Here is an 18,836-nt window from a genome sequence, read left to right as displayed (position 1 = left end):
CACTGTTCTCTGAAAGTGGAGTCACAGGAGGCAGGGTAGTGAAGAAAGCTGTTGGCACACTGGTCTTCATCAGTCAGGGGATTGAGGATAGAAGTTGGGAAGTTATGTTTCAGTTGTAAAGAACAATGGTGAGATGGCACTTGGCATATTGTGTTCAGTTTTAGTCACTTTGCTATAGGAAGAATGTCATTAAACTGGAAAGAGTGCAGAAGAAGTGTACAAGGATGTTGCCAGGACTCAATGATCCGACTTATAGAGAGGTTGGACAAGCAAGAACTTTTTTCTTTAGAGCATAGGAGACTGAGAGGGGAATCTTATGGAAGTGTATAAGATCATGAGAGTTTAAACCATAACTAGAACAAGGGGCTAAGGCATCAACAGTCAACAAATGATGAATTAAAATTTTATGTCAAACAATAATTGGCATTAGGGAGAATTCTCCAGAGGTCTGTGGCACACTTATGAATGATTAACAGGACTAGAGAGGGATGTATCTAGTTTAAATAAGTGGACAAAGATCTGGGAGATGGACTTTAATATTTGGAAAATGTGGAATTGATCATTCTGCAGGTAGAATAGAAAGAAACACATTAATTAAATGGTGAGAGTTTGCAGAACTCTCAGATGCAGGAGAATCTGGATATCCTTGTGCATGAACCACAGAAGATAAATCCAGAACTGCGAAGAGAATGTTATCATTTATTGCAAAGGGAATTGAATACAAAAGTAGAGGGGCTATGCTCTAGGTATATAAGCATGGTGAGACCATGACTAATATACTATTTAAGGAAGTATGTAACTCTGGGAGTAATTTGGAGAAAATTTACTAGATTAATACTGAGAACTGGTTGCGTTGTCTTATGAGGATAGGTTGGGCAAGCTAAGCTTATATCTGGTGGAGTTCAAAGTGAGAGGAAATTTTGATTGAAATTTTGAGATTCTGAGAGTTTTTGACAAGATGTGGAAAGAAAGCATATACATTTCCGATAAGGTGAAACAAAGTTTAAAAATAGGGGCTGTTCTTTTAAGACAGATTAGTGTTTTTCTGAGGGTTGTAAGGTTTTAGACCTCTCTCTCAAAAGACAGCGGAAGAACAATCTATGAATCTTTTTCAGGCAGTGGAAGTCAGATTATTGACAAGCAAGGATTGAAGTTATCCTGGGTAGGTGAGAGTGGAAAGTAATTAGATCAACCATGACCAAAATGAATGAAAGCTGAATCAAAAAGCCAAATAGCCTACTCTTGCTCTTAATTCATGTGTTTATATTGGCCTGGACCTCTCAACCACTACTTATTGACATTAACACCATGCCACTCTCTTGTTCATACATACTTTCGTTTTCATTAGAATCCATTGCAGAGACAATCCTAGACTCTCTAAAGAGCTTTATCTTCTATTCCAATCCAATTCTCTTCAAATTCAATTCCAAAAGTAGTGCTTTTGAATTGCTTATCCATTTAATCCAATCTGATCAATGACAAAGCTAGTTTTAGTCACTTACATTTGAATTGACTCAGGGAGCATGGGTCTGGATGTTTATCGATCACATGTTTGCAATATCCACCAATGTGCCATGTGTTGACAAATATCGCAGCAATTCCTTCTGAGATTTCCATACTGCTCTTGAAGTCATCCTTCGAATCTCCATTGAAATTACCACATAACCCTGCAAGAGAATATATGGTGTACAATTAATGGTCAGGTCATGCATCAAGTGGGTTTGGTCACTATGGAGTGGTTGCAGCATAAACAACTCCAGTATCACAGACTTTTAGGAGATCTTTTTTATGAAATGGACAGACAGGTAACAAACATTTCAATACAGAGCTGAGAATTGATTCATTTGGTAGGAAGAGCATGAAGGTACAATATCAAATAAATGATACAACTTGATAAAGGGGGTGCAGGTGCAGGAGCAGAAGCACCTGAGCATCCTTTTTTGTAGGAGGTCATTCAATGCATCACATCTGTGCTGAGTCCATGTAAGTATCTCCCCTAACATCATTCTCATGTAGCTTCCTTGTAACCCTGCATTTTACTGCTTTTCAAATAATCATCAACCTTTTGTTGAATGCTTCAACTAAACCTGTATCCACCACACATGTGCATAACACAATCTACACCCTGAACTCTTGCTGCACAAAAAAAACATTCCTCGTACCTTTTTTGCTTCTTCTATGAATAACTTCAATTATGTGTCTTTTTCTCAATCCTTCCACAAGTGGCAATATTTCTCCCTATTTACACTGTCCAGAATTCTCGTGATTTTGAATATTTATTTAATTGGCGCATAAGTGGGAACAGCTTCTCCCCCTCTACTAAACCAGACCCCACATGATTTTGAATACTTCTATTAGTTCTCTCTCAGCCTTCTCTTCTCCAAGGAAAGTAGTCACAGCCTTACCATTATTTCTTAACTAAAATTCCTCATCTGTGGAGCCATTCTTGTAAACCTCTTTCACTCTCTCATCAAAGTCTTCACAAACTTCCAAAGATGTGATGCCTAGAACTAGATATAACACTCCAGGTGGGGTTGAGTAGTGTCTTACGTAAGTTCAACGTATTGCTTGTCCCTCCTAATGGAGTGTAGGATATTGCATGCTTTATAACTGCTCTCTTAACCTATCTGGGATACAAAGTTGGGTGGTAGAGTGAACTGTGAGGGGGATCTAGAGATGCTCCAGTGTGATTTGCACAAGTTGTATGACAAATGCATAGCAGATGAAGTACAATGTGGATGAGTACAATAGATTGGGACAGGGAAAGTACAATGAGGCCTTGGTTTTCCTTGTACACCAGTCTCTGAAACTAAGCTTGCAGGTACAGCAAGTACTGAAGATGATAAATACTATGTTGGCCTTCATAGTGCAAGGATTTGAGTACAGGAGTATGGATGCCTTGCTGCAATTGTACAGGACCTTGGTGACACCGCACCTGGAGCATTGTATGCAGGTCGGTCTCCTTATCTGAGGGTATTGGAGGGAGTGGAACAAAGTTTACCAGACTGATTCCTCGGATTCTGGATTAGTGGTGCTGGAAGAGCACAGTAGTTCAGGCAGCATCCAAGGAGCTTCGAAATCAACATTTTGGGCAAAAGCCCTTCATCAGGACGGACATATGAAGTGAAATTGGATTGGTTAGGGCTACATTCACTGGAGATTTGACGAATGGGAGGGAATCTGATAGAAACCAATTAAGTTCCAACAGGATGAGAACATGGTAAACATGAAGGTTACCGGGCAGTCCAGAACCAGCGATCACAGTCCAAGGGTACATGTTAAGCCACTTAAGACTGTGTCTATGAGAAATTTGTTAATGAGAATGGTGTGGAATTATCTGCCACAGAAAGCAATTTAGACCAAAACACTGTTTTGAAAAAAGAGACAGGTATCATTCTTAGTGTAAAAGAGAACAAAGGGTTTGGGGTAACAGATGGAATTAAGTAATGAATTGAATGATTGGCAATGATCATATTAATTGGTGAGCAAGTTTAAAGGACTGAATAGCTTAGTCATACTCTGATTTTATTTGTTTCTACGTAAACTATCCTGTCATCATTAAATACTTGCACATACATACTTTAGATGCCTGTGCCTTTCCTTTTAGAGCTAATCCTTTATATTTTGTTCGTGTTCTTCCTGATAAAATACTTTTCACATTTTTTGCATTATTCCTTACCTATGACTCATTCACACACTCCACTATTTTGCCTATGTCTTTTTAAAGTTCTATGTTGTCTTCTTCCTAGTTTACAATGCTTCCCAGCTTCATAACAACTGCAAATTTTGAATTTGCGTCTTGCAAACCAAACACTAGATCACTAATACTTATAAAGAAAAACAATGTGTAGGTTAGGTGCATTAGTCAGGGGTAAGTATAGGATAATAGGGTAGGGAAATGGGTCTGGTTGGGTTGTTCTTCAAAGAGTCGGTGTGAACTTGTTCAGCTGAAGGGCCTGTTTCCACATTGTAGGGATTCTATAAAGGCCAGAGAGCCAACACTGACTCCTGGGGAACTCCACAATGGAGCCTGGAAAACACCCAATGTTTGAGTAAATATTAGATTTTGGTCTTTAAGGACGAAATAGATATTTCCATACTAAATTGTAAATCCTATCCCTTACAATTCTCTCTAAGACTTTGCTCACATCTGTTGTGGGCAAAGTCTTAGAGAGAATTGTAAGGGATAGGATTTATGAACATCTGGATAGGAATAATGTGATCAAGGATAGTCAGCATGGTTTTGTGAAGGGCAGGTCGTGCCTCACAAACCTTATTGAATTCTTTGAGAAGGTGACTAAGGAGGTGGGCGAGGGTAAAGCGGTAGATGTGGTGTATATGGATTTTAGTAAGGCGTTTGATAAGGTTCCCCATGGTAGGCTACTGCAAGAAATACGGAGGTATGGCATTGAAGGTGAGTTGGAGGTTTGGATTAGGAATTGGCTGGCTGGAAGAAGACAGAGGGTAGTAGTTGATGGTAAAGGTTCATCTTGGAGTGCAGTTACTAGCGGTGTTCCGCAAGGATCTGTTTTGGGACCATTGCTATTTGTCATTTTTATAAATGACCTGGAGGAGGGGCTAGAAGGTTGGGTGAGCAAGTTTGCGGATGATATGAAAGTCGGTGGAGTTGTTGACAGTGAGGAAGGATGTGTCAGGTTACAGCGGGATATAGATAAGCTACAGAGCTGGGCAGAAAGGTGGCAAATGGAGTTCAATATGGGTAAGTGTGAGATGATTCACTTTGGTAAGAGTAACAAGAAGATGGGGTACTGGGCTAATGGTCGGATACTTGGTAGTGTGGATGAGCAGAGGGATCTTGGTGTCCATGTACACGGATCTCTGAAAGTTGCCACCCAGGTAAATAGTGCGGTGAAGAAGGCATATGGCGTACTGGCTTTTATTGGTAGAGGAATTGAGTTCCGGAGTCCTGAGGTCATGTTGCAGTTGTATAAGACTCTGGTGCGGCCGCATCTGGAGTATTATATGCAGTTTTGGTCGCCATACTATAGGAAGGATGTGGAGGCACTGGAACGGGTGCAGAGGAGGTTTACCAGGATGTTGCCTGGTATGGTAGGAAGATCGTATGAGGAAAGGCTGAGGCACTTGGGGTTGTTTTCATTGGAGAAAATAAAGTTTAGGGGTGACTTGATAGAGGTGTACAAGAATGATTAAGGGTTTTGATAGGGTTGACCATGAGAACCTTTTTCCACGTATGGAGTCAGCTATTACGAGGGGGCATAGCTTTAAATTAAGGGGTGGTAGGTATAGGACAGATGTTGGGGTAGATTCTTTACTCAGCGAGTCGTGAGTTCATGGAATGCCCTGCCAGTAGCAGTGGTGGACTCTCCCTCTTTATGGGCCTTTAAACGGGCATTGGATAGGCATATGGAGGATAGTGGGCTAGTGTAGGTTAGGTGGGCTTGGATCGGCGCAACATCGAGGGCCAAAGGGCCTGTACTGCGCTGTATTTTTCTATGTTCTATGTTTCTATGTTCTAAATGGAAAAGCAGATTTCAATTTTGTTTTGAATGAACCTTATACTTTCTAGAGTCTAATGTCAGTAAGGCATCTGTGTCAATAGGAGTTAATGTCAATAAAAGCACTTTAATAAAGCATTAGAGAGGAAAGTAACATTAATAAAAGATAGCAACATTGAAGGGAAGATTGATTACTCCCTATCTGGGTGAACATCATTCATTAATCTATCACCTATAATGGACACATAATTTGTGAAAGAAGATTGAAATTTGACTAATGAGATGCTTACTGTATAAAACTACTCAGCTTTTCAGATTAGCTAGATTAGATTAGATTACTTACAGTGTGGAAACAGGCTCTTTGGCCCAACAAGTCCACACTGACCCGCCGAAGCGCAACCCACCCATATCCCTATATTTACCCCTTACCGAACACTACGGGCAATTTAGCATGGCCAATTCACCTAACCTGCACATCTTTGGACTGTGGGAGGAAACCGGAGCACCCGGAGGAAACCCACGCAGACACGGGGAGAACGTGCAAACTCCACACAGTCAGTCGCCTGAGGCGGGAATTGAACCCGGGTCTCCGGCGCTGTGAGGCAGCAGTGCTAACTGCTGTGCTACCATGCCGCCCACAGAAAGCGGTAGAAGCGAGAACAACAAACGCTCCGTCCCTGGGTGGTCTCGAACCACCAACCTTCCGGTTGATAGCCGAACGCGCTAACCAGTTGCGCCACAGAGACAGGTTAAATTCCTCCTGTATCCACAGTCTTTGGACTAACTGCTGACATTTTGTGGTCTGGTCCATTTGTGTTTTCGTTCATTGGCTGTCAAAATGCTTTCTTATGTCATTTGTGTTTTCTTCCCTGGAGCTCGGTCTGGTGAGGCTTTGTTGATGTCCCCTTCAAGAAATTATCAGTGTTTTTTTTTAAAGGCTTTGACATGGAGTGCTTATGTGGAATTAGTTTCTTAAGCTCTTATTTACCTCTTGGAATTGGCTGCAATCATATGAAACCAATTGAAGAAAAAACACTAAGTTAAATGCTGTATATGCATGCTGCATTTTGTTTAAGGAAAGAGTCCTGGGCAAGTGGTAAATGGTTTTTCACAGTATATTTGAGTTTACAATTTCATTTACTGACCAGAGTGAACTTTCAAATTTTACTGTAATTTTTAAAGAATCTTTAATTCTAGCCAGTAAGATTTGCTCATCCTAAATGTTTGATGTGAATTAGTGCTATGAAAAAAATAGGGAAAATTGGAATTTTATAAAGGGAATTCGCTCTCTTGAATTTGAGAAAACTAATGTCAAAGACTTTGAAGAAGATAAAAGATAACAAAGGTGGTAGATTTTTCTTTTATTTAGAAAGGAAATATAATATGGTCCTTATCTCCCTCCAGGAGGAAGGTGAAGTGTTGACTTAACTTTGTCCAACAGCCTTCATGCTATCCCTTTGGATCAGCAGTAAACTATTTGCATCAGCTTGGAGAATTTTATATATTCTATATATATAAAATTCGTATCAAACTTTGACTAATTAACCCGTTTTGCTCAAAGTAGGATCGATGGATACTGTTTTGTTTTGGCAGATACAGAAGGTTTTTTTTCTCAACAGATTTGAATTTTTAAATTTGTCTGCAGACCTCCAGCATTGCAGCTATCCAGGCTGCATGTGGATGTTGGAGCTGCTGACAAGATGGATTTCTCCCCTTTTATGTAGCAAAAATTAACATATGCCAGGCAGAAATCCACCAACAGACAACCGCTGGGCTATTACCTTGAAAGACAAGACAGATAACCTTGAGAATGGATTTTAGTGTTTACTCAACTATCCTGTCTCTGTAGTGAGACAAAGCCGGTGTGTAATATCACCCAGGAGCTGGAAAAAGTGAGTGAAAGAATAGGACTCTTAGACACAGTTAAGGAAGAGCTCGAGGAGAAAGTGAGGTCTGCAGATGCTGGAGATCAAAGTTGAAACTTTATTGCTGGAACAGCACAGCAGGTCAGGCAGCATCCAGGGGACAGGAGATTCGACGTTTCGGGCACAGGCCCTTCTTCTTAAGGAAGAGCTCAACAAGTCCCTTCCCCCCGGTGAAGTTAAAGAAGCCCACTATGAAAATTGGATTGTATTCAGAGTTCCCATGACAGTAAAATGATAGCATTCCTTAAATTTGGCTAAAATCAGTACCAAAACAGGGAAGAGTCCTAAAGCATCATAGGTTCAAAAACTTTGAAATCTTATTTCATAGAGCATAGAACAGTATAGCACAGTACAGGCCCTTCCGCTCTCGAAGTTATGCCGGCCTTTTATTCTACTCTAAGATCAGACTAACCTACATACCCTTCATTGTACTATCTTTCATGTGCCTATCCAAGAGTCGCTAAAATGTCCCTATTGTGTCTGACTCTACTACCACTGCTGGCAGTACATTCCACACAGCCACCACTCCCTGAGAAAAGAACCTATCTCTGACATCTCCCCTAAACCTTCCTTAAATTACCTTAAAATTATGTCCCCTCGTGATAGACATTTACACCATGGGAAAAAAGTCTCTCTCTATCCACTCTATATATTTCTCTGGGAGAAAGTGTGGACTGCAGATGCTGGAGATCAGAGTCAAAAAGTGTGGTGCTGCAAAACCACAGTCGGTCAGGCAACATCCGAGGAGCAGAAGAGATGTTGTTTCAAGCATAAGCTCTTCATTAAGTCACCTCTCATCCTTCTTTGCTCCAATGAGACAAGCCCTAGCTCCCTCAAACTTTCTTCATAAGTCATCTCCTCCAGTCCAGGTAGCATTCTGGTAAATCTCCTCTGCACCCTCTCTCAAGCTTCCACATCATTCCTATAATAAAGCAACCAGAACTGAACACAATATTTCAAGTGTGGTCTAACCAGGACTCTGTAGAGCTGCAGCATAGCCTTGCAGCTCTTAAGCTCAATCCCCGGTTAATGAAAGCCAACACACTACATGCCTTCTGAACAACCCTATCAACCTGGGTGGCAACTTTGAAGGGTCTATGGACATAGACCCCAAGATCCCTCTGTTCCTTCGCACTGCCAAGAATTCTGTTTTTAACCCTGTAATCTGCATTCAAATTCGATCTTCCTAAGTGAATAACTTCATTCTTTTCCAAGTTGAACCCCATTTGCCACTTAACAGGTCATTTCTGCATCCTGTCAAATGTCTTGTTGCAACCTACAACAGCCCTCTACACTATCCACGACTCCATCAATGTTCATATCATCAGCACACTTACTAATCCATCCTTCCACTTCCTCATCCAAGTCATTTATAATAATCACAGTGGAAAGTTTAAAAAATATTTTTGTTTGGAACTCCTGTGAAAAAATGGTTAAGCTTGTTCTCAAAACCTTTTTCAAAGACATCCGATTTGAATTCAGAATTTGGAATGAGTCATGTTTTGTCAGTACACTTGTGCTTCTTTTTGAAGATGGTCTTAAAAGGAAGATCTAAAAAATCTTTGTTTAATATAAGAGATTTAAAATGCCAGTCTGAGATAATCAAAAGATTATTTGAACTGAGTATGGAGAAGTTCAACATGACGTCGCCAGGTGACTTGGGTCCTGCCCATTTTTGAGACCAACAGAGTTAACACTTCCTGCTGACAATTTTAAATCTTTTTACGCAACGTCTGTGTGGTCAGATGTGTTGGATGATATAAATAATCCACGGGGCTTCTTCTAGAGCCACAGTGAATTTTTTTGTTTTGTTTTTGAACAAGTTTCAAAAACCCAGCAAGAGAGCTGGAAGTCATGCAAAGACAAAGTCTTTGAAATCAGTAGAGCTCTGAACTGATACGATCATTGAAATCGCCATGCAGGATCACTGTTTAAAACCACCAAGTCTGAAAGTAACTTCATGAAACTGGAATTGATAAAAATCACAAATTGTGAGTTCAAGCACGCAATGAGAAATTCCAATGAAGTTTAAATGGTAAATAAACTTGAATCTTCAAATTTTAATTTAACGCCAGAGCCCATGGAAACAGTCCGGGTGGTTTTATTTTCTATCAGAATAAAATGGGACAGATTGTTTGAGAAGAAACTAATTGACCACAAATGAAAGGTGCCAGTCGAACAACATGGCTGTGGTTGGACACATAAAGAAACAAGAGTCTGTTATTGTCAATTGTGAATTTGGAATTTATTTGAAAGAAAAGTAGAGTATAGCCTAGCAAGTTAAATTTGAGAAAATTGTTTGCACTTTTTTTTTAGTAAGGATGTCCAAACGAACAAGATTTGGCAATGCTTGAAACACAAAGTAATAATGCTTGTTTGTTTCTTTCAAGCTATTGTAAAATAAAAGCTTCTTTTCTGGACAGTAAAGTTTTCTTCAGAGTTCCTGAATCCGTTATAACTTATAATCTGACCCATTTTAGGTGTATTTAAATGGAATCTAATGAATGAAATCAAATCACACAACACCAGGTTATAGTCCAACAAGTTTAATTGGAAGCACTAGCTTTCCAATTGACAACCACCTGATGAAGGAGCGGTGCTCCAAAAGCTAGTGCTTCCAATTAAACCTGTTGGACTATAACCTGGTGTTGTGTGATTTGTAACTTTGTACACCCCAGTCCAACACCTGCATTTCCGAATGAAATCAAAGTGTAGAAAGAATTAGATAATTAACAGTGCTGGTTGCCTAGGTGACAAACACACTGCCTGATTTTTTAAATTAAATGGTCATGTCTCAAGTCTTTGGGAGCAGTGCTCTGTCAAATCCGGGAGCTGCTGTCACTCAGACAGATCTTGGTACCGTCGGTCAAGGATAGAATCTGCACTAAGTGAAGGGGCTCGGCTGTGATCAATTGTCCATTTGGGGTAGTCACAGTGAGGGAATATTGTCCAAGGAGTGGCCTGTAGTCAATAATGTTGGCCATTATAAGAACCTAAGAACTGTATACCATCAGTTGGCAGAGCTGAAAGATCTGTAGTCAGCAGTCTGGTCACTCCTTTCTTGGACCAATACTTGAAAATCAATCATGGTGCTGGAGAGCAGTCAGATCTGGACGTCCATATACTGACCAGTGGAGAGGAGAAAACGGGCTTGGGAGGGAAAAGATGTGCCCTATGACAATAAGAGGTGAGGGCATTTAAGGTTGGGGTGAACGCAGAAGCAAGACTTGAAGTGAGGACAAGGATGGTGACAGGAGTAATTTGAACTATGGAATGTGGGAATAAATGATATGGAATGGGAGGAAATGGAAGGCGACAGAAGGAGTGCTATTGATAGTGACCATCTCTATGACCTCCATGGTGGGAACATCCTGGACTGTTAAACTGAAATGTTGGGGCTCCGGAGGCACACAGAAAAGTTGTAACTCAATGCAGTAGGTTTAAACATGAGTGAGATCAATGGAAATACTTTCTCCGGGTCCAGCAAAGTAAAAGGAGGCCCGGGGATAACTTGAAATCAGGTGGAGGCCAGTGTTGACAGTGTCCACTGTGAGCTGTTTTCTGCCATCATCTACTGTTCACTAGATGCTAACTACAATGATAATGTGCTGGGACAATGCTCGGGCCGAGCGAAGGAAGTGTCAGTTTGATGGGAATAAGCGCAGGCTTCGCTTCTGGATAGGAAGGCACTGAAGGGGCAAAAGCATTAATCATGCACGTACAAAATACATCTACATTTAATTTGCAATCATATTACTGACCATGCGAAATACATACAATCTGAAAAAATTAGGGGTTCAAATGCTGGTTGCAGGCAATATCCACCAAGTTATTGGCCCTTGCAAACTGCACATTGAGATCTAAATGAAACAGATTTCATTGCCACAAATTTCAGAGGCTGATATTGGCTGCAACCAGTACAGTGTAGGGGTTCCATTTCCAAAGGTGCTGTGGAACATGGAACCAATCCCATCTATACCTGCACCAACAGAATAATGATATAAATGCATGCAATTAAACCATCCAAAGTTATGTGAGACTTGGAAGGATTCAAACTACATGGAATGTAGTTGTACTGTTATCTGCTGGTCAGTGCAGCACCACTATTACATAGGTAGCTCTCCCAAAGAGCCATGAGGAATGTAAACATGGTCTTTGTAGTCTGGGCACTGCATATCTCATTGCTTGGATGGAATGTGTGTAGCAGTTATCTGCAGTATGCTATCACTGACTTTTCTCTGAACTAAGAATCTGTTTTGTTCCTTATGTTTCCTGAAGGAATCATAGATTCAGCCAGAAGTGTGATATTGGTCACAATGACTGCATTGCTAGGAAGGCAAAGGCAGATACAGCAGGAGCAGATCTGACAGCAAGCTGCTGTGGAGGGTGAAAAGCAATCATCTCAGGCATAGGGAGTAGTTGGAGGGACCTTCAGGATAGTTTGGGGCCACAGAAGAACCAAAGTCTTTCACCACTGATTCCATTTCCTTGGGAATGAGTGATGTGCAGGCTCTGTTTGTCACATGATATTGTGATAGGACTGGGACCTGAGGTCTGCAGAAGTGAAGAGGCCATTCCCTCCCAGTGGTTATAAATGTGAAAGCTGTGTTGAACTTCTATGTATCTGCCTCAATCCAGGGAGAGATGAAGGATTTGTGTGGAATATTTTAGTCATGCATCCACAGATGCATCAGGAGAGTGACCTTTGTGTCGCATGTTTATTTTCTTTCCCCAAGATGTCAGTGCTGCTGTTGGACAGCAGGATTCAGACATTTACCTTGCTTCCCACAGGTGCCATCAAATGTACATACATGCACATCACAATACTGCAGAGTTCATTAATAGAATGGGCTTCCATTCCATCAATGCTCAGATTATCTGTGATCACTGGCTCCACTTCCTAGAGGTATGTGCTTGCGACCCTGTTAGCTGCCACAACTCCTACATCCTGGTGCAATCTTATCTACTTAAGTGTTTCAAGCTCCAGCTGCCTAACAAGGATGGTTAATGGGGGACAAGATCTATCTTCTGTGACAATTACTGAACAACTGCCCCAGTGATGAAGACTGCAATGATATGCTGCCCATATGTTGACTAGGGCAATGATGGAGCAGAAAACATGGTTGCGGAGCTGTAGTTCTGCTGTTTGGACTAGTCTGGGGAGAGGGTGCTGCAATGTACTCTGCTCAGAGTGCACCACATCATTGTCATGTTCTGTGCTCTGCACAACTGAAGCAGGCAACAAGGTGATGTGCTCGTTGCTGACAAACTGGGAAAACAGGAGGAGTCTTCTCTGGAGGAGGATAAGGACATTGAGGAGGAGAAATCTCTCCTTGTGCATGACAGTACTCAGAAGCATCAGGTGCAGAAATCAGCTGGGTGCAGCAATTGTGGACTGTCACTGGTCAGCATGCTAACATTTCATTTGCAAACTGCAGCCATATTAGTTTGCTTTCACTTTTGGTGACTGTAAATAAAGAAAAAGCAAATCTATAGAATTCTCCAAGCGCTTGCCTGTTCATGACGGTCCTTCTCTTGATAATGACAAGACGCTGCTTAGCATTGGGCTTTGGAGATAGATTAGCAGTGACTTAGTAATTTGATGAGTTTGGCTATGGACAGGCAGGCTTGTTGCTGGGTGGTTTTGACAGCAGGAGTGGCAAGGAATGGAGCTGCATGCATCAGGAAGTGTCAGTCATTCCAGCTATGCATTGTGAGCAACATGGGCTTTGTGTCCACTGTCTCACTATGTTGTCAGCAAAGGGCAATTCCAGAATACCAATGCTTGGCCATATGTTTGGGTGGGATTTAAAGATAAGCACTTGCTACAAGGATGGCCTATTCTAGCAGCAAGTTCTTCTAGCTACAGCAAGTGTTAACAGTGAGTCAGCTTCAGACAAAAGAGGAAACATAGGTAGCTAATGAGACAAGTTTGGAATAAGTCTTTTCGGTTTTGCTGTACAATTAATATCAATCCACTATTTCTGGCAAAATTGATGTTTGACTTCAAACCACTGGAATCTTTTCTGTTGCTAACTGAAATGGCTAAACCCTCACCGTACAGCTTCCTCAAATCCTGGTATCGATGTGATTGACAGATCATAAGAGACAAGTGAAGAATGACTTGAAACCTGAAGCTTTCTTTCATATTTTTAATCTAATTTGTGACTGTCTTTCCAAGCACCAATATTGTATAGAAACAATCTCTTACCATCTGTGGTGTCAAAAAATTTCATCTGTACAGTAATGTACACTTGGAAAACTGGACTGAAGTAGATCTGCATTTTCAGGCCAAATCTGGTAGACATCTGAACCCATGTGGTAGATTTTCTCTCAACCTTAACACCCGCTGAAAACAATACAGATCATTAAAATCCATTACCTTTGTCAGATGAGCAAATTAACAAAAAGAAAGATATTATTGGCAAACTAACAATGGGTTACTCTTTAGACAGGAGTGGTAACAAAGGAAAGATACTGGTGAAATACACAATGAGTCTGGTGATATGAACACACTTGATTTTCTCTAACCATTTTAAAATCAGCTGAACTGTAAAACGCTTGAGGGATGAACATAGGCAAGTGGGATTAAAGGGCAGATTTCAGCATTCCTCACTTTCTCCTAGAAATTACCATCAGTGAAGTTCACAAACAAACTCTTAATACACTGGTGTTGTAATTCTCAACATACACGTCTTTTTTAAAAGAGTTAAAATGTTAACGTATCTCTGAAAATAAAGTAATAAAGGGAGTCAAGCGAAGGTTCACCAGACTGAATCATGGGATGGCAGAACTGACGTAGGAGAAAAGATCAGGTCGACTGGGCTTGTATTCACTGGAATTTAGAAGAATAGGGGAGGTGTGGAAATCTCATAGAAATATATAAACTCCGGATGGGGCTGGACTAGCTGGATGCGACATCTTGAAAAATATGCATATTACACAGGAGGAAGTGCTGGATGTCTTGAAAAGCATAAAAGTTAATAAATCTCCAGGATGTGATCAAGTGTACCCTAGAACTCCATGGGATGCTAGGGAAGTGATTGCTGGATCTCTTGCTGAGATATTTATGTCATTGATAGTCACAGGTGAGGTGCCAGAAGACTGGAAGTTGGCTAACATGGTGCCACTATTTAAGGAGGTGGTAAGGACAAGCCAGGGAACGACAGACCAGTCAGCCTGACATCGGTGGTGGGTTAAGTTGTTGAAGGGAATCCTGAGGGACAAGATGTACTTGTATTTGGAAAGGCAAGGACTAATTAGGGATAGTCAACATGGCTTTGTGCGTGGGAAATCATGTCTCACAAACTTGATTGAGTTTTTTGAAGAAGTGACAAAGAGGATTGATGAGGGTAGAGCGGTGGACGTGACCTATATGGAGTTCAGTAAGGCGTTCAACAAGGTTCCCCATGGGAGACTAGTTAGCAAGGTTACATCTTTGGAATACAGGGAGAACTAGTCATTTGGATACAGAAATGGCTCAAAGTTAGAAATCATGAGGGGCATGGATAGGGTAAAAAGACAAGGTCTTTTCACTGGGGTCGAGGAGTCCAGAACGAGAGGGTGGTGGTGCAGGGTTGTTTTTCAGACTGGAGGCCTGTGACCAGTGGAGTGCCACAAGGATTGGTGCTGGGTCCTCTACTTTTCGTCATTCATATTAATAATTTGGATGTGAGCTTAAGAGATATAGTTAGTAAATTTGCAGATGACACCAAAATTGGAGGTGTAGTGAACAGCCAAGAAGGTTACCTCAGATTACAACGGGATCTTGATCAGATGAGCCAATGGGCTGAGGAGTGGCAGATGGAGTTTAATTTAGATAAATGCGAGATGCTGCATTTTTGGAAAGCAAATCTTAGCGGGACTTAATGGTAAGGTCTGAGAGAGTGTCGCTGAACAAAGAGACCTTGGAATGCAGGTTCATAGCTCCTTCAAGTTGCGGGTAGATAGGATAGTGAAGGCGGCATTTGGTATGCTTTCCTTTATTGGCCAGAGTATTGAGTACAGGAGTTGGGCGGTCATGTTGCGACTGTACAGGACATTGGTTAGGCCACTTTTGGAATGCTGCGTGCAATTCTGGTCTCCTTCCTATCGAAAGGATGTTGTGAAACTTGAAAGGGTTCAGAAAAGATTTACAAGGATGTTGCCTGGGTTAGAGGATTTGAGCTATAGGGAGAGGTTGAATAAGCTAAGGCTGTTTTCCTTGGAGCATCGGAGGCTGTGGGTGACCTTATAGAGGTATATAAAATCATGAGGGGCATGGATAGGGTAAAAAGACAAGGTCTTTTCACTAGGGTCGGGGAGTCCAGAACTAGAGGGCATAGGTTTAGGGTGAGAGGGGAAAGATAGAAAAGTGACCTAAGGGGCAACCTTTTTCACACAGAGGGTGGTGGTGTGTGTTTGGAATGTGCTGCCAGAGGAAGTGGTGGAGGTTATTATAACTGTTGCTGGTACGTGGGACTAAATTGGGTTGGGATATCTGGTCAGCATGGAAGAGTTGGACCGAAGGGTCTGTTTCTGTGTTGTACATCTCTATGACTCTATGAGGAAGAAATTCTTCATCCAGCGTTGTGAACCTGTGGAATTTTCTACCAAAGGAAGCTAGTGAGGCCAGTTCATTAGATATAATCAAGAGGGAGCTAGACGTGGCCCTGGCAGCCAAAGGAATAAAAGGCTCTGGGGAGAGGGCGTGAATGGGATCCTGAATTTCCATGATCAGCCATGATTGCATTGAATGGTGATGCAGGCTCGAAGGGCCAATTCACCTAGTCTGAAACCTATTTTCCATGTTTCTAACAGAGAAAAAGAATGTTGGAAGCTCTTTGTCAATTAGATCAATCAGAATTTATATCGATAAGTGAAAATACATTAATACAATAATAGTTTCATACAGTCATACTTGAGAATGCATAATTATGTGTAACTGGCTAAAATAACAGTCTTGGATAGAGCTATGAATCACTCCTTTCCGAAGAGACTACAAGTCACTCCTTCTCAATGAGCCATGACTTGGAAATGCTGGTGCTGGACTGGGGTGAACAAAGTTAAAAATTACACAACACCAGGTAATGGTCCAACAGGTTTATATGGAAGCACTAGCTTTCAGAGCACTGCTCCTTCATCAAGTGGTTGTGGAGAATAAGATCATGATCACAGAATTTATCGCAAAGGATTCCAGAGTCATGGAGATGTGATATATTAAACAATTTTCGATCAAATCTTCCATCTTTTATAATGGAACATACTGGTTTCTGTTCTTTGATATATCACTCCCAGAACTTCTTTTAAATTACATTCTCAAGACAGCTCAGCTTTTCTCACAATAGGTGTGAAGTCTGTGTCCCAATGTTGAGTCAGACTGACAAGCTCTCTGTATAGTTTTACAGAGTTTTATATGGATTCATACAGTTTTTGAGCAAAATAAAATGTAATTCTGCAAAATCAAATTCTCCCTTATATGTGTGCACTGTGTGACAATGCTGTGGTTTTAAGAGGTTTGCTTAAGAGGTTTGCTTTGTCCTTGTTTCTTTCAGGAACAGATATTGGGGGACAGAGCTGCCAAGCAATCTGTGAGAAGTTGAATAATTTGTGAAGCCTTGGGTGTTTTTTTTAAAAGTTGGAACAATTCAGTGGATGTGGTCAAATTTTCCCAAATCTAGGACTTTGCGTTAGCTTTCAGCAGTTGCTATTGGGGCCTTGAAGAATTGGAAGCTATTTTTCTCTCTCTTGATCACAGCCAAAAGCTGAGGGTTCTCTCCCTACTCTGCTGGATTGCATATGGGACAAAATTTGCTTTCTGAAATTGCTTTTTCCCAAGGGTCTGTTTATGGGATGTTATCATATTAAAATAGTTACTGTTTAGTAGTAAAATAATCATTCTGTTAAGTTTTCTCATAGAGTTAAATTATTCCAAGCTCGTCTTTCTGTTGGTGTATTTTAAGTACAGTGTTTGAATACATTGTGTTTAGCTTAACATTGAGTAGTTTGATGAATCAAATTGCATCCGGAACACAGCATCTAACATTTACCCTTAAAGGAAGAAAAGTTAGGGTCTACGGTACATTCTGGTCTGGTCCATAACAAAGGATACACATCATGAATTTCAAATAAAGTTACATATACTCCTTATTGATAGAATTACAAATTACTCCTCCCTGATAGGATTCCACATCACTCCTTTGATGGAGCTGCACATCACTATCCTACAGTGAGTTACAAATCACTTTTCTTTTGCCAAGGTTTACATCACATAATCAAGCTAAACATCACTTTTATAATAGTTATATATCTTTTTGATAATGCCACTCACTAATAATGCAGCATTTAAGTTTTACCTGAGATAGGTGCTTGATGAAGCACTTTGGCAAGATAGAGAGAGAAATCTGGACCTTGTGGTGAGAATCCCTCGAACATTCTCAACGCAATTCACACAACCAAATAAAATAGGAAGTTTCAGACCCTATTTCTGACCCTGACCAGCCAAAAAATCATATACATACATTTCTGTCATTTATCTGAGCCATTTTCCTATTCAGAACTGCTTCGAACCAACTCGTTGCAGGAATTCTCTAAATGAGCAGCACAACAGTGGCGGCACGATGGCACAGTGGTTAGCACTGCTGCCTCACAGCGCCAGAGACCCGGGTTCAATTCCCGCCTCAGGCGACTGACTGTGTGGAGTTTGCACATTCTCCCCGTGTATGCATGGGTTTCCTCCCACAGTCCAAAGGTGTGCAGGTAAGGTGAATTGGCCATGCTAAATTGCCTGTAGTGTTAGGTTAGGGGTATGGGTGGGTTGTGCTTTGGCGGGTCGGTGTGGACTTGTTGGGCCGAAGGGCCTGTTTCCACACTGTAATGTAATCTAATCTAAACAGCTGTGCACCCTTTTTTGCATCAGTGGTTGCTATTTTTAGTAGCTTATATGTCCCAAAGCTTCTTTCAATAGGTATAAAATGAAGGTAAGTGTGCTAGTAGGTAGTGGTGAGGTAGGTAGGTGGACTGAATAAGAGGCTAGGGTATATGAGGTAAATGATAGGAGATGGAGTGCCAATGGGTGACATAGCTAAGTGTTTTAGGTGAGTAGAACAGCACGTGGAACAGGAAGATAGTCTGGTCTAATAGCGGGAATGGGGATAGGTGGCCATAATATAATAAGAGGCAGGAGCAGGAGTTGAGTTTGTTGAGTCAGCTCCACCATTCAATGAGATCATGACTGATTTGATAATATTCAACTCCACTTTCCCACATTTTCCTCATAACCCTTGGTTCCCTTACTGATATTACCTCTATTTATCTCAATCTTGAATATATTCAGCGACCGAACCCCTCTTGGACAATGAAGAAATTCTACAGTAAAGAATTCTACAGCTTCACCACTATCTGAAATTCCTAATCTGAAATTATGCCCTCTGATCCTCAATCCATAGGGGGAAAT

At 41.1% G+C, this 18,836-nt stretch overlaps 1 protein-coding gene and 1 non-coding gene across 2 annotated transcripts in view; both read right to left on the bottom strand.

The window, feature by feature from the left end:
* LOC122558123 (mucin-6-like) overlaps window positions 1-18,836 on the bottom strand; it is a 276,414-nt gene that overhangs the window by 195,846 nt on the left and 61,732 nt on the right. Inside the window, exons 10-11 of the mRNA XM_087996806.1 lie at window positions 13,614-13,751; window positions 1,503-1,667 (exon numbers count right to left, since the gene is read on the bottom strand). Coding sequence (XP_087852932.1) covers window positions 1,503-1,667; window positions 13,614-13,751 — 303 coding nt within the window. The remainder of the gene's footprint in view (window positions 1-1,502; window positions 1,668-13,613; window positions 13,752-18,836) is intronic.
* On the bottom strand, window positions 6,150-6,223 carry trnad-auc (transfer RNA aspartic acid (anticodon AUC)). The gene has a single exon. It is a non-coding gene; the product is annotated as a tRNA-Asp (tRNA).

This window comes from Chiloscyllium plagiosum, unplaced genomic scaffold (assembly GCF_037043375.1).
Source record: "Chiloscyllium plagiosum isolate Xiang-an unplaced genomic scaffold, Cpla_swu_hap1 HiC_scaffold_18, whole genome shotgun sequence".
Classification (NCBI taxonomy): Eukaryota; Metazoa; Chordata; class Chondrichthyes; order Orectolobiformes; family Hemiscylliidae; genus Chiloscyllium; species Chiloscyllium plagiosum.
The sequence above is the reverse complement of the archived record's forward strand: the minus strand, read 5'-3'. Positions and strand labels throughout refer to the sequence as shown.